The following is a 15,387-nucleotide window of genomic DNA, read 5'->3' as shown; positions in this document are numbered from 1 at the left end:
GCATCTCTCTGTAAATAGTATAGAGAAAGTCATCCTCCTACAGGGAAGGGAATAGTGGAGGAGTTTCAGCCAGAAAGCTTTAGGACAGATGTCAGCCATACTCAATGCCTGAGGCAGTCAGGGCTTCTCTGTTCTTGTGGTTCCTCAGAAAGAGTGAAGAACTAGCCAAACTGGGGATGGGTCCAGAGCTGCCTGAAGGTGGAGATGTAGAGATTGCCATTTGGGGCACCATGCACTTCAAGGGTGTTGTTGGCGTGGGGAGGTGGCAGCTGAACTGCAGAATTTCCATGGAAGAATGTGGACCTACCTCTCAGATTGCTGCTTCTGCAGAAAGGGATGCCTGCCTGTGGTTGTGAGCCCATGTCCTCTCACACCTCCATGGAGCTGAAGGGCCACAGGGGTGACCCACCCACTGGTTCCTTCCACAAGTGTTGACTGGGTATCTGTCCTGTCCAACGGTGTGCCAAGTCCGTGGCCCCTGCTCTCCTGGTGCTTTCAGGCAGACGTTTATCAGAGAACCACCCAGAGCATGTGGGTCATGGAGGCCTCCCTCTGATTAGGGCCCTGACCTCTTCAGGGGAGTCAAGTGAGGCGCTGAGATCTGAGGGGTGAGCCCAGTTAACTGTGGAGTCAGGGTTGGGTGAGAATATGCCTTGAAGTGGGAGCTGCCCTTCCAAAGTCTTGGGGGAAGAGTTAATGTGACAGCTGCCAGAGTGAGGGCATGTGTGGAGATGAGGCCAAGTGCAGGCAGGGGGAGATCCTGCAGAACTCCCAGGGAAGGGATTTAGTCTTGATCATCAGAAATGCCAGGTTGTGAAGGGTTTGGGGCTGGGCAGTACTGTCTGCCATTAGAGGACTGGAGGAGGTGGGTTGTGAGCTGGAGGCAGTGGACTGCAAAAGTGCAATGAGGGGCAGGGTACATGGGGCAAAGGCAGAGAGGATTGGGATGTGTTTTGGAGGTCGAGCTGGCAGGACTTGGGGGTAGGTTAGGAAAGGACTACCAGATTCTTCTCAGCCTTTTCTGTCCCAGGATGCTGACCCCCGCCCCTCCCCTGCCTCCTCCGCCAGCCCCGATGGGTCCCAAGGCCGTCAGGTAGTCCACTGTGGCCCCTGATCTTTTCCTGGGCTTCCTTCTTGCCTTCTCTGTCCTCTGCATGCCTCATTCTCACCTGGAGTTAGGGCAGAGAATCCTTCTTTCTTCTTGCAGGTACATTTAGTATAGCCGATATGGGACATCTTTGCCCCCTGCCAACCCTCCACCTCTGCTTAGCCTTCCTCTGACATTTGAAGTAAGCTGGTAACTTGTCAGGTTTCAGGTGTTTCCTTTCCTGCCTCCGGCAGCCTGTCAGGATCGGTTCCCACCATATTCTGCTGACAGGGCTGGGTTTCTGCACTTTACAGACAGGGGCTGAGCATATGACTTCCTGCCCAAACTTTCCTCAATTCTCCAGGCCCTCGGTTAAAGGCCACCTTCTTTAATGGGACACCCAGGGTTCTGTGTGTTCTGGGCTCCAGCCCAGCCCTTAGGCCCTCGTACCCCATCGACCAGCACAACTTGCCATTCTTCAAACATGAGATGGGCCGAGGCCTGTTGTTTTGACCCTTCTCTGTGTGGACCCTTCACCCTCGTCCGCTTGGACGACTCTCACTTACCCCTTAAGACTGAGAGAAATGCCGTCCTCCTCTATTCCACATGCCGTAACTCCTCTGAGGAAGTAGATCTGTAGTGGTGGTAATGATGGCAATGTTGCTGATATAGCTAAAGTTTGTTGGGGTATAGATGGTGTAATAATACTTGATATTAAAGTTCTCATTGTTGGGTGTGCTCTTTGTGCTGGACCCTGGCTGCATGTTCACTATCCCATTGAGTCCTCCCAACAGTGGTGAAGGGGTCATACCTCCACATAGAGATGACGACATTGGGTCTTAAGGAGGCTAAGTGCCAGCCCAAGATCATTCAACTGTCAGTGGGGGAGCAGGATTGTGAACCCAGACTGCCTCCACACTACACTGCTGGACTAAATTTATCATGTTATTTAGGAATTATTTAGTTAATTTTTATTCTCCTGCTAGACCCTGAGCTCCCTGAGGGCAGGGACATGTCTCCAGCTTGGTTTCTCCAGCACTTGGCACATTGTGTAGTTGTTTTTGATGAGTGGATGGATGGACAGCTGGGTGGATGGGGGAGCATGTGTGAAGCTGTGAATCCAGCTAGCCTTCTCCCATGAAGGGCTTTGAGGCCCAAGCGGATAAAAGAAGAGAGTGTGAACTCACGGGTCAGCCACATGCCTTCATGTCTGAAGGGCAGTGCTGACTGCTCTCTGTGTGTTCTCTCCCCGCCACCCCCCACCACCCCATTCCTGGCGCCTGGCCGTGCGGATGGCAGATGTTTGCCGAGGAGGAAGCCAAGCTGACCCGAGAAATGTCCCCAGAGAAGCTGCAGCAGTATCGCCAGGTGCATCTTCTGCCAGGCCTGCGGGAACAGGGCTGGTGTGAGATCACTGCCCACCTCCTGGCACTGCCTGAGCATGATGCTCGCGAAAAGGTGCTGCAGACACTGGGTGCCCTCTTGGCCACCTGCCGGGACCGCTACCGTCGGGACCCCCAGCTCAGCAGGATGCTGGCCAGCCTGCAGGCGGAGTACCAGGCACTGGCTACCCTGGAGCTCCAAGATGGCGAAGATGAGGGCTACTTCCGGGAACTGCTGGGCTCTATCAACAGCTTGCTGAAGGAACTGAGATGAGGTGCCCTCCCAGTACCGGGACTGGACTGGGATGCTGCTAGCGAGGCTGAAGGGCACCAGCTTGGGTGGGCTCTTCAGAGGACACCAGACAAGAGGGAGGACTTCCCTGCTGGGACCTGGGTATCATCTGGGCAGTGTTGGCTTGGCCATTAAATATAGGCATGAAGGCCCTTGTCTGTCTCTACTGTGTGTCTGTGCAGACTGGGCACAGCCCTCTGGTTGTGGGGCTGTGTCTGGGAGCCCCCAAGGGTAGATAGGTGGGTTATTGCGTGATAGGCTCCTGAGGGCCCCTGGTAACATGCTGGATAGTTAGCCCAGGGCATCCAGTAACAGACTCCATGGGAAGGGTCTGGGCTCAGGAGTTGGAAAACCCTGGCTGGAACCCAGCTATTTACCACCCAGTAGCTCTGTGACTCTGCGAAGTCCCTTACCTTCCCTGAGCCTGTTTCCTCATGTGTCAGAGGAGAGTGCCATTAAATGAGAGAAAACGTGCATAAAGCACTACACCAATGCCTGGCACCTGTGCTTGTCCCTTCCCCCACCCAGCCATGAGGGGAGGTCTGGGGATCATCTCATTGCTCCCTCTACCCTGTGTCCAAGTAATAGTTTCGAGGTCACTGGCACTGGCAGAAGCCTGAGGGCATCTCCACACACAGGGTTGTTGTGTCAGCCCAGACACCTGATGCGCTAGGCTGGAGCAATTGGTGCTGGGTGGTGGAAAGACACTGGGGGTGGCTTGCTGTACTCTGGAGGCCCTTGGGTATAGGCTTCGCTCTGGGAAAGGAGTGATCTCACTAAAGCTGGTAGTGGGAGCCCAGGCCTGCCAGGCCCACCTGATGGGACAGAGCTGCCTCTCTGTGCCCTTGCCCCTCTCCTGTGTCTGTGCTGAGCTGGGCCCAGCCCGAGGAGGAGGCCTCAGAGGCGGGGGCAGCCGAGCCTGGCAAGTCCTGGCCCCCACCCCAGAGAGGCTGAGCGCCAGGCTGGGAGCCTGCTGTGGGTTGCCACGGCAACCGCAGCTCTGGGCTTTCCTGATTTGGATTCTGGTGCATTTGTTTTTCAGCCTTTCCCAATGCACCAGAGGCTCACTCCTGCTGCTCAGGCAGCCCCTCCCAGCCTCCATGTAGAAATCTCCCCCTCCTAGCCGTAGAAACCTCAGCGTCACTGGGTTAAGGGGAAACTGAGCCCCAAAGAAACATGGGGTAGTGGGGGGCTTCCGTCCCTGCAGTCCCTTTGCTCAGCCTGAGACGCTCTCCTGCCCATCTCATGCCACAACACACAGGAAGCTTGAGAGAGAGCTGTTGCCCGCACAGAGCCCTCCCAGGAGAGCAGGAGGGAAGTAGGAAACTGTTTTGCCAGGGTAGGAAGCCTCAGGGCTTGGGCATAGTTGGGATCAGACCCAAAGTATTACTGCCTCACTGCCTTTAAAACCTCTCAGTAGCCTTCGAATTACATTTTACAGATGAGGAAATCATGGCTCAGAGAGGCTAAATGATCTGCCCGAGATCACACAGCTCGTAAGTGGCAGAGCTGGGATTTGCTGGGCTGACCATGCTGTGGAAGGCTTGAATGTGTGGCTCAGAAGGGCATAATGTTTAATTTGACAAGCATTGGTGGGAGGGTCAGATGTCAAAGCAACTATTCTGTGGCAGAGCAGGGCAGCGTTCAGAAAGGAGGTGCTGGGGCCTGGCTAAGGCCAAGGTCAAGAATCACTTTAAAGACGGTGTCAGCAGGCTCTGCAGGTGGATTTGAGAAAGGGGGAAGGTGAGGCATGGGAGGATAGGGCTGCCCTGCCACATGCTGGGAGAGAGGAGGGCTTGGGGTTGGGGAGGAGTCTGGTCTGGGCCTCATCCTGGCAGCGGTGAGCACTGAGACTATAGGAGCAGTTGCACTCTTTGAGCAAGGGCTTGCGAGAATGTGGGGAGCTGTGGAGGGAGGCCTTGTGAGGCCCCTGGGTAGCATCAGGCTGGGGCTGGGGATCTCCAGAGCCCTTGAGGCCTCAGTAACCACCAGAGTCTGATCTGGGATATGAAGGGATCCCCATAGAAGGAGTGACACTAGTAGAGGCCTAATTGAGGACCCCAGTATCTCTTTTACCCTCAGGTCTGCTGCACAAAATAGCATATCTGTAAAGCAGAAAGGGGACTTTGGGCTACAAGCTCTTGGGTGGTCCCTGGGGCTGAGGGAGGAACATCTGGGGGCTGAAGTGAGGGGAGTGAGACTAGTGCCAGGCTGCTGAGCCCACAGGCCGGGTGATGGGAGTACTGCTACTCTCTTCCCCACTCCATATACACACAGACGAGGCATCAGGGAGGGTGAAGTTTGGTCTACAGTCTGTCTTCTCATTGACCTCATTTGAGTTTGTCCTGGGCCTCCGACTTCTTGGTCCTGGGCCCTGAAGCAGACCCTCCTAGGAGACAGGCAGCAGTGTGACCCAGGGCTCAGGCTCAGGCTGCTTGGGTGTGGGTTCTGATTCCACCACCCAGTTCATCATTGGCTATTGTCTGCAGGTCTAGAAGGAGCCCTTGTTTGGGCTCCTGAGGGTCCCTGAGGTCCCTCAGCCCCAGGGACCACCCAAGAGCTTGTGGCCCAAAGTCCCCTTTCTGCTTTACATCCTGGGAACTATGGCCAAGGAGTGTGACCTGGGCTCAAAGTTAGGCAGGAAATGTTAATGGGGGTCCACAACTACCAGAATTTTGAGTTATGTGACTTCTTTCTGCCAGGGCCTGGAGGCTGCTTTCCTCTTCTCCCACCTCTGTCACATGGTGGGACCACAGGGCTCTTGGCCTTATGATAAGGACTGGACTGAGAGCTGTGACTGGTGGATGCCCCATAGACCCTGGATGATTATTGGTTCCCTGCTCCTCAACTGGGCTAAACCAGGCCCTCTATGTGGGAGGATGACAGGGACAAGGAGTGGGATGGTGGTCCTAGGTCCGCACCCCACCCCTCAGCAGGCTTGGTTTTTATTAATTTACTTGTTCATTCATTGTTTTATTTAAATTGTATTTATTGAGCACTTACTCTATATTAGGCCTCAGAGTTCTGAGATTAGTAAGTCATAGGCACTGCCATCAGGGAGCTCACAGTCTGGTGGGTGAGGCAGTCACAGCATGACATGTACTGTGATGGGAGAGGCCTTGGTCAGCTGGAGCTGAGGAGGCCCCTGACCTAGTTGACGAGGTCAGGGAAGGCCTTCCAGAGCCGGTGGCAGCCAAGCCGAGACCTGAAGGATGCTTGAAAAACAAGCCAGGTGAGATGGGAAAAGGGTTTCAGCCCCAGGAAGATAGGGGAAGACCTGAGGTGAGAGAGAGTGGTCCATTTGAGAAACCCACAAGTTCAGTGTAGCTGGAGGAAGTGATGGGGGTGAGGCGCCAAGTGGCCCAGGGTGGAGCTACAGGGGCCAAGGCCTTTCCAGTGCCTTGTCAGCCTTGCCAAAGAGCATGCCCTTATCTCAGTGGAGTGGGGAGCAAGGGGAGGGATTTAGGCATTCTCCTGGTTGCTGCTCACCCATTCATTCATAAAACAAATCTGATTTAGTACTACTGGGAGCCAGGCACTGTTCCAGGGCATGAAGTGATAAGTAGACAGCACTGGGGAGGGGCAGACCATGACAAATAAGCATATAATATGATGCCAGGCAGCAAGTGCTAAGAGCTATGAAGAAAAATAAAGCACGATAAGGGGATAAAGACCGTCAGGGAAGACCTCCCTGAGGAGGTGCAGTGTGGGCACAAGGAAGTGAGGCAGTGAGCCCTGTGGAGATCTGAAGAAGTGCTTTGTAGACCAAGGGAAGAGCAGAGGCAAAGGTCCTCAGGCAGGAGCATGGCTGGAGTGTTGGAAGAAAAGCAAGAGTCAGTGGAAGGGTGAAGAGTAAGCAACAAGAGGAGGGCAGATCTTGGCATCTGTGGTAAGGACTGGAGTCTTATCTTGGCGATGGGAGCCATTGGAGAGTTGTGAGTGGAGGAGAGACTGATGTGACTGACATCTTAACAGGATCACTCTTGTTGCTGTGGTGAGAACAGATAACACAGGGGTAAGGGCGGAAGCAGGAGCCCAGTGTGGGTCTATCGCAGAATCCAGGTGAGAGCTGATGCAGTTTGAACCAGAGTGATGATAGAGAAGGCGGTGTGAGGTGCTCAGACTCCAGATACGTTTTAAGGGTAGAGCTGAGAGGACGTGCTGACTGCCTGCACGTGGCATGTGAAGAAAGAAGAGTCAGGGAGGAAGCCTCACGTGGGGGCTTGAACAAATGGATGTGTGAAGGTGCTGTTTACAAAAGTGGTAAGAGAGAAGAGTAGGGAAAAAGATGGAGACTTTGTGATGGACATTGTTTTTGGACATGTTTCTATTGAGATATCAACCGGCCATCAAGGGGGATGTTGAGTAGGCAGTGGAGATAGTCTGGAGCCTAAGGAAGAGGCCACCTGTGAAGAGAAAAACTTGGAGGCAGTGTGTGCTGGAGCCAGCTCACAGCAGCGTGTGAGCCGTGTGGGTAATAAACATTGTGAACTGGTTGTTAAACATAGCCGTTATTAAAAATAAAATTATATAAACTTAAAGTTAAATAATATATTAAAAAAGCAAAGGTAATTTTTACAATCGAGCAAAAGAAGAGCAAATTAAACCCAAAGAAAGCAGAAGAAAAGGAAATAATAAAGAGCAGAAATCCATAAAATTGAAGACAGAAAAACTAGAGAAAATTAATGAAAAGATGGTTTTTTGAAAAAAGACGACACAAATTACCAATATCAGGAATTAAAGAGGGGATATCACTATAAACTCTACAAGTGTTAAAAGATCATAAGCGAATACTATAAACAACTCTAGGTCCATAAATTTGATAACTTAGAAGAAATGATGGATCAATTCCTTGAAAAATGGTGTCTTTCACTGTGTTAGCTTCCTATTGCTTGCTATAAAAAATTACCATGATCTTAGTGCCGTAAAACAACCCAAATATATTATCTTTCAGTTCTGTGGGTCAGAAGTCTGATAGAGTTCTCACAGGGCAAAAATCAAAGTCATCAACAGGGCTGCATTCCTCCCTATAGGCGCTGAGTAGGATCCACTTACTTGCCTTTTCCCGCACTCAGAGGCTGCCTGCATTCCTTGACTTGTGGACCCTTTCTCCATCTTCAGAGCTAACAAAAGCAAGTCAAGTTCTCATATTACCTCACTCTAACTTACTCTTTTTTTTTGTGAGGAAGATCAGCCCTGAGCTAACATCCGTGCTAATCCTCCTCTTTTTGCTGAGGAAGACCGGCTCTGAGCTAACATCTATTGCCAATCTTCCTCCTTCTTTTTTTTCCCCAAAGCCCCAGTAGAGAGTTGTATGTCATAGTTGCACATCCTTCTAGTTGCTGTATGTGGGACGCGGCCTCAGCATGGCTGGAGAAGCCGTGCGTTGGTGCGTGCCCGGGATCCGAACCCGGGCAGCCAGTAGCGGAGTGCGTACCCAACTGCTAAGCCACAGGGCCGGCCCCTAACTTACTCTTCTACCTCCCTTTTCCACTTTAAGGCCCCTTGTAATTACATTGAACCCACCTAGATAATCCAGGATATTCTCCCTATTTTAAAATCAGCCAATTAGCAACCTTCATTCCATCAGTAACCTTAATTTCTCTTTGCTACACAGCATAACATAGTCATTGGTTTCAGGAAGTAGTATGTAGATGTCTTGGGGAACCATTATTCTGCCTCCCACAAACACAAACTACCAAAACTCACTCAAGAATAAATAGATAACCTGTATAGTACTATATCTATTAAAGAAACTGAATTCTTAGTTTAAAATCTTGCCACAAAGAAAACTCCAGACCCAGATGGTTTCACTGGCAAATTCCACCAAATGATACCAATTCTATACAATCTCTTCCTGAAAATAGAAGAAAACACTCCTAAACTCATTTCATAAGGCAGCATTACTCTGATACCAATACCAGACAAAGATATTAAAAGAAAAAATTCTACAGACCAATATCCCTCATAAGTGATGAGGTCTGGGGATTGAGGAGGGGAGATCTTGGAGGCTGTGGTAAGGACTTCAGAGTTTTCTAAGTCTCTAGCAAAATCCTCAATGCAGAACTTCTCAACAGGGGCTGGCCTGGTGGCGCAAGCGGTTAAGTGCGTGTGCTCCGCTGCGGCAGCCCGGGGTTCACGGGTTCGGATCCTGGGCGCGCACTGACACACTGCTTGGCAAGCCATGCTGTGGTGGCGTCCCATATAAAGTAGAGGAGGATGGGCACGGATCTTAGCCCAGGGCCAGTCTTCCTCAGCAAAAAAAGAGGAGGATTGGCAGATGTTAGCACAGGGTTGATCTTCCTCACACACACACAAAAAAAGACTCCTCAACAGAATATTAGCAAATCAAATGTAGCAATATATAAAAGGATACTACATCACCACCAAATGGGGTTTATCCTGAGGATGCAAGGCTAGTTCAACTCAATTCACCATATTAACAGACTAAAGAAGAAAAAGTCCCATGATCATCTCAATAGATGCAGAAATGCAGAAACATTTGACAAAATTCAATATCCATTTATAATAAAAACTCTCAGCAATATGGAATAGAAGGGAACTTCCTTAACCTGATGAAGAGAAACCACTTTAAAGCCTACTGAAGGGCCGGCCCCGTGGCTTAGCGGTTAAGTGCGCACACTCTGCTGCTGGAGGCCCGGGTTCAGATCCCGGGCGCACACCAACGCACCGCTTCTCCGGCTGTGCTGAGGCCGCATCCCACATACAGCAACTAGAAGGATGTGCAGCTATGACATACAACTATCTACTGGGGCTTTGGGGGAAAAAAATAAATAAAATTATAAAACCTACCACAAACATCAAACTTAATGGTCAAAGACTGACTTTTTTCCCCCTAAGACTGGGAACAAGTCAAGAATACCCACTCTCACCTCTCCTTATCAATGTTGTACCAGAAGTTCTGGGTGGTGCAATAAGGCAAGAAAATGAAATAAAAGGCATACAGATTCAAAAAGAAGAAATAAAACTCTCTATTCACAGATGACATGATTGTTGATGTAGAAAATCCCCTGGAATGTACAAAAAGTCTCCTAGAACTAGCAATGAGTTTAGCAAGGTCACGTGATATAAGGTCAGTGTTCAAAAATCAATTGTATTTCTGTATACTAGCATTGAACAATTGGAAATGAAATTTTTAAAATACCATTTACAGTAACATTGAAACAAATGAAATATGTGTAAGTCTGGCAAAATTTGTGCAGGATTTTTATGCTGAAAACTACAAAACAGTGATGAAAGAAAAAACCTAAATAAATGGAGAGACACGTTGAGTTTATGGATTGGAAGACTAAATATTGTTAAGATGTCAGTCCCCCCAAAATTGACCTATAGATTCAATGCAATCCCATCAGGAATTTTTTAGATATCAAGAGTCTGACTTGAAAATGTATATGGAAATGCAAAGGAACTGGAATAGCTAAAACCATCTTGAAAGAGAACAAAGTTGGAGGACTCACACCAACCGATTTTAAGACTTGCTACAAAGCTGTAGTAATCAAGACAGTGTGGCATTGGTCAAAGAATAAACAGATTAATGAATCACAACAGAAAGTTCAGAAATAGACCTACACAAATATAGTTAATTGATTTTTGACAAAGGTGCAAAGGCATTTCAGTGGAGAAAGGATCGTCTTTTCAATAAATGCTGCAACAACTGGACAGCCACATTTTAAAAAATAAACCTTGACCTATACCTGTCAGCTTACAACAAATTTAACTCCAATCATAGACCTAAATGAAAAATTATAAAACTTTTAGAAGAAAACAGGAAAGACATCTTTGTGACCTTGAGTTAGGCAAAGAGTTCTTAGAGTCAACACAAAACACACAATTTGTAAAGTAAAAAATTGATAAATGGAACCACATCAAAATTAAAAACTTGTTCTGTGAGAGAAATTAAGAAAATAAAAAGACAAACCACAAACAGGGAGAAAATATTTGCAAATCACATATCTGACAAAGGACTTGAATCTAGAATATAAAGAATTCTCAAAATATAATTCTCAAAATATAAAGAATTCTCAAAAGTCATCACTAAGAAAATAGTCAACCCAATAAAAATAAATAGGCAAAAGATTTTTTTTTTTTTTTTTGTGCATGCACAGCAAGGGACAGAATGAGGGATGGCTGGTCCCATGGAGTTAGTTGGGACCAAAAATTATCCTTTTTTTGTGTGTGTGTGAGGAGATCAGCCCTGTGCTAACATCTGCCAATCCTCTTCTTTTTTTTGCTGAGGAAGACTGGCCCTGGGCTAACATCCGTGCCCATCTTCCTCCACTTGATATGGGATGCCGCCACAGCATGGCTTGCCAAGCGGCACGTCGGTGCGCGCCCAGAATTCGAACCGGCGAACCCCGGGCTGCCGCAGCGGAGCGCGCGCACTTAACTGCTTGCGCCTCTGGGCCGGCCCAATAGGCAAAAGATTTGAAGAGACATTTCACCAAAGAAGATATACAGATGACAGATAAGCATGTGAAAAGATGCTCAGCATCATTAGCTGTTAGGGAAATTCAAATTAAAAGTACAACAAGACATTATTACACACCTATTAAAATGGTTTAAAAAAACCCAAAACTTGACAATACTATGTGCTGGGGAGGAGCTATGAGAGCAACTGGAACTCTTATACATTGTGGTGGGAAAGCAAAATGATGGACAACAGTTTGGTAGTTTCTTATAAAGTTCAACATACATACACTTACCATAAAACATACCAATCTTACTCCTAGGTATTTACCCAAGATGATAAACGGAAATCTGTGTTCACAAAAAAACTTGTACACAAATGCTTATATCAACTTTATTTGTAAAAAACCCAAAAACTAGAAACATCAAATGTCCCTCTTCTGGGGAATGGATAGACAAACTATGGTGCATCCACATAATGCAGTGCTGCTCCGCAATGGAAAGGGATGAACTGTTGATACACACAGCAACAGGCATGCATCTCAAATGCATTATGCTGATCGAAAGAAGCCAGACTCAAAAGACTACATACTTCTTCTGGAAAAGGCAAAACTATAGGGAAAGAGTTTTGTCAGGACTTAGGATAGAGGGATATTTCCACTACACTGGAGTAGCACAAGGGAACTGTTCTGTGTCTTGATTGTGGTGGTAGTTACACAACTCTATGCATTTGTCAAAACTCATAAAATTGTACACCAAAAAGAGTGAATTTTGCTGTATGTAAATTTAAAACTAAAAATTTTTAAGGTAACAAATACTCAAAACTCATCCTTTCCTAATTACACTCGACTGTCATTTATGCTCTTGAGATTACTTGTGTTTCTCGTTATCTCAGTGGTGGAAACACTAACGGTGCACTCCTGTGCTTCTCTTCCCAACTCCACCTTCAGGACATCACGTTGGTGGCTGGAAGTCTGATGTGGTAGGAATAGTTATACCATGGAAATTGGGAAATGCTACAAATCAAGGCTTAATTTATTGTTTTGTGATTGTCTAGACTTACGAAAGTGATGAAGAAAATGTTAAATTAAGCCAATTAAACGTAAAAGTGTGTCATCTATAGATAGCACAAAAAATTGAGGAAATTGTCTTACAATATTTGACAACTATTATCTGATTCATCAAAGAAGTCACTCACTGACAAACCAGTGAAATTCCAACATACGTTTTTGTTTCACTTTCATCTTACTTAAGGTAAACAAACTATCAACCACCATTCATGTCAGAACCCGTTTGGCAGGTGCAACCATAGGTTGGCTATAGATGCAAGATTTCAGCAAAAATCAATGAAAGCCTTCTGTGAGAATCAGTTGGCTATATGGAATTTACAGTACAGAGTAGTGCATATTTTGTTATTTGTGCATTGTGTGCTTTAATTCCTTTATAGGAGTAAAATGTGTAACAAACAAATGTACGTATATATATAAGCATCCCCTCCCAAGCCTGCCCTGGAAAGCTGGTTGTTAAGCATTTACCAGCATACCACCACTTAGGAATCACCAGAGACAGAGAGAAGAGGACCAAGGCCAAGGCCTGGACCACCTCAACATTAGAGGTCAAGAGGAGCATGAGCTGGTAAAGATGAGGAGCAGGGATCAGTGACGGGTGCGGAATGTGAAAATGTAGAGAAGGTGTGACAAGGAGGGAAGGGGTGGCCACCAGCATCACATACTAGTAAGAGGAGATCTGGACAGAATGGTATGAGCTGGGGAGAAGTGAGGGAAGTGGAGACACCGGGTCTGTACACTCATCCGAGGAGTTCTGTGTAAGGGGAGGGGAGACATGGATTCAGGGGAAGCTTTTTGTATTGTCTTTTTTTTAACTATGGGATCTATCAGAACACGTTTTGTATGCTGATGGGAAAGATCCAGGAGGAAGGAAAACTTGGTGAGGCAGGAAATAGAGGGGAGAATTGTGGAGGCAAAATCCTTGAGTAGGCCAGATCCAGTGACTAGCCAAGGGGTGGCCTAAGCCAAAGGCCTGGAGAGTTGCTACATCCTGACAGGCAGATTCCTGAGGCCCAGGTGCAGGGATGGGGCAGATACGGTGGGTGGGAGCATGAGGGAGTTCCCAGCTGACTATCTCTTCTCCAGTCAGTCTCCTGGGAGTAAGGCTGAGTAGGCCCCTACTCTGCCTGCCCTCTGAGAGACGCTCTTGAAGCTGCAAGGCGGGGGGGCTGGGCTGCTTGCCAGCTGTGCGACTTGGGTGAGGGGTTTCACCTCTCTCAGTTCCCTCAGCTGTAAAGTTTGAGAGGCAGTAATAGCACTGACACCTCACAGATTATAAAGATGAGATGGGGGTATGTGGGTAAAGGCCTGACGTGGGCTCTGGGCATGCCTAGCACATGGCAGCTTCTCCTCTCTTCCTTCAATGGGGAGGTGACCCTGGCCTGGATGGAGAGAATGGAGGCTGTGAGGATTAAGGCTGCAGAGGTAAGGTGGAGCCTTTGAAGTATGTGCCCAGGGGCCATGGGAGGCGCTGCAGGGTGGTTAGCAGGGCAGGGAGAAGGGCAGCTGCTGCCAGCAAGGAAAGGAGAGCTGGGCTCTGCAGTCCCTGTGTGCAGTTAGTGGCCAGAGCAGGTGTGAGGGGCAGCTAAGCCCAGAGTGCAGGGCTGGGGAGATGCTGCCAGGGAGGGAGCTGGCTAGGCCTCACCCGAGGGAGGTGTCACTGAAGGAGGGGACACTGAGAGTCATGTCTGCCCTGGCTGAGAAGCATGAAGCCTCAGGATACCAAGAGGAGACAATTCTCTTAGTGGGTGGCAAAGGGGCAGGAGCGAATACCCCCAAGGACAGGGTGGGGCAAGTCTCCCTCATGCTCAGCCCAGGCCTGAGCGTCTTTAGATCATGATCTCTAAGGAGCACAGCAGAGGATTTCAGTATTTCTGGGCAGGGCCTCTGGTGCCTCCTTAGTTGTCTGCTTTTTTGCCTTCTGTTATCTTTTGATAGATGATTGGTTTAAATCAATGAATGGTTCAAATGGTTCAAGCACTATTTCTCAAGCAAGTGACAGGCCCTTTGCTGGACAATGGGGTGAATAAGACCAATGCTGTCTGTTCCCCGAAGGAACACGGGTCAGTCCTGTGTAATACCACGTGCCTGGCTGAGAGGGCCAAGCCTGGGGGAGCAAGGGAGAGCTGTGGGCCAGTGTTTCCCACTGTGGTACAAGGGATGATTTTAGGTGATACATGAATAAACATTTATTAAAATGTTATTTTAATGTATGTTAGAAGAAATGTAACTAGCGCATCGAACATGATTTCACAGATATTGCTTAGGAGGAGACGAAGTTAAACAAGTTAGTCTTTTTAAGTAAATAATGGTATTTAGGTTGGGATGACGATATGGCAAAGGTGATGACCCAGACATGCAAGTGATGGACTCACCAGGACAGTATGGCGGTGTCCCAGGAACCGCCTCCAGGAGGCAGTGTGGGTGCAGCGGGCAGGGTCACAGTACCAGACACTAGAGACCATGCACAGGGCCGCCAGCATAGGTGGGCAGTAGGCAGCCCCAGACAAAGGGCTTTATGCAGAGGCTTGACTCTAGGTGGTATTTTCAGAAGATTCCTTTGCTACTAGGTGGAAAATAGAGAATGGATACTGGAGGCCGAGGTAGGAGGCGGATTTAGGAAACTGCAGCATTCCAGATGAGGGGTGGGGTCTTGGCCTCTGCTGGAGAGAAGTGGATGGGTTAAGAGGAGCTAGACTGGATGGGAACTGGGGACTGCTGGGCTACAGGGCTGTAGGACATCCAGCAGATCAGGTGAAGCAGCTAGGGACAGACATGGATCAGGACTGGAAGACAATTTTGGAGTGTGACAAACTGATGGCAAAAAAAAGCCATGAGAATATCCCAAGAGTCAGCATGGATCCTAAGAGTTAGCATGGGATGGGGGCCGAGTAAAGGGCGGCCAGCGCCTTCTGGGCCCAGCCCCACTGGAGACACCCAGCGTAGCCATTCACTCAGCGTCCTGGGTCTTGGCAAGTCAGTGATGAACAGAATAAAGATTCCTGCCCAAATGGATATGTAAGGCTATGAAGAAAGAGAGGGCAAGGTAAGGATTGATCAGAGAAGGTCCTTCTGATAAGGGCACTTTTGATGAACACCTAAAGGCGATCCTAAGAAAGCATAGGTTATCTG

General features: G+C 48.4%; 1 protein-coding gene across 1 annotated transcript in view; it reads left to right on the top strand.

Moving 5' to 3' along the window:
• Positions 1-2,923, top strand: part of SIL1 (SIL1 nucleotide exchange factor) — a 221,783-nt gene extending 218,860 nt beyond the window's left edge. The window contains exon 10 of the mRNA XM_058541387.1: positions 2,387-2,923. Within this exon, the coding sequence (XP_058397370.1) occupies positions 2,387-2,743 (357 nt within the window). The 3' untranslated portion in view covers positions 2,744-2,923. The remainder of the gene's footprint in view (positions 1-2,386) is intronic.
• Positions 2,924-15,387: the final 12,464 nt, after the last annotated feature.

The sequence above is a fragment of the Diceros bicornis genome, chromosome 1 (genome assembly GCF_020826845.1).
Source record: "Diceros bicornis minor isolate mBicDic1 chromosome 1, mDicBic1.mat.cur, whole genome shotgun sequence".
NCBI lineage: Eukaryota > Metazoa > Chordata > Mammalia > Perissodactyla > Rhinocerotidae > Diceros > Diceros bicornis.
The sequence above is the reverse complement of the archived record's forward strand: the minus strand, read 5'-3'. Positions and strand labels throughout refer to the sequence as shown.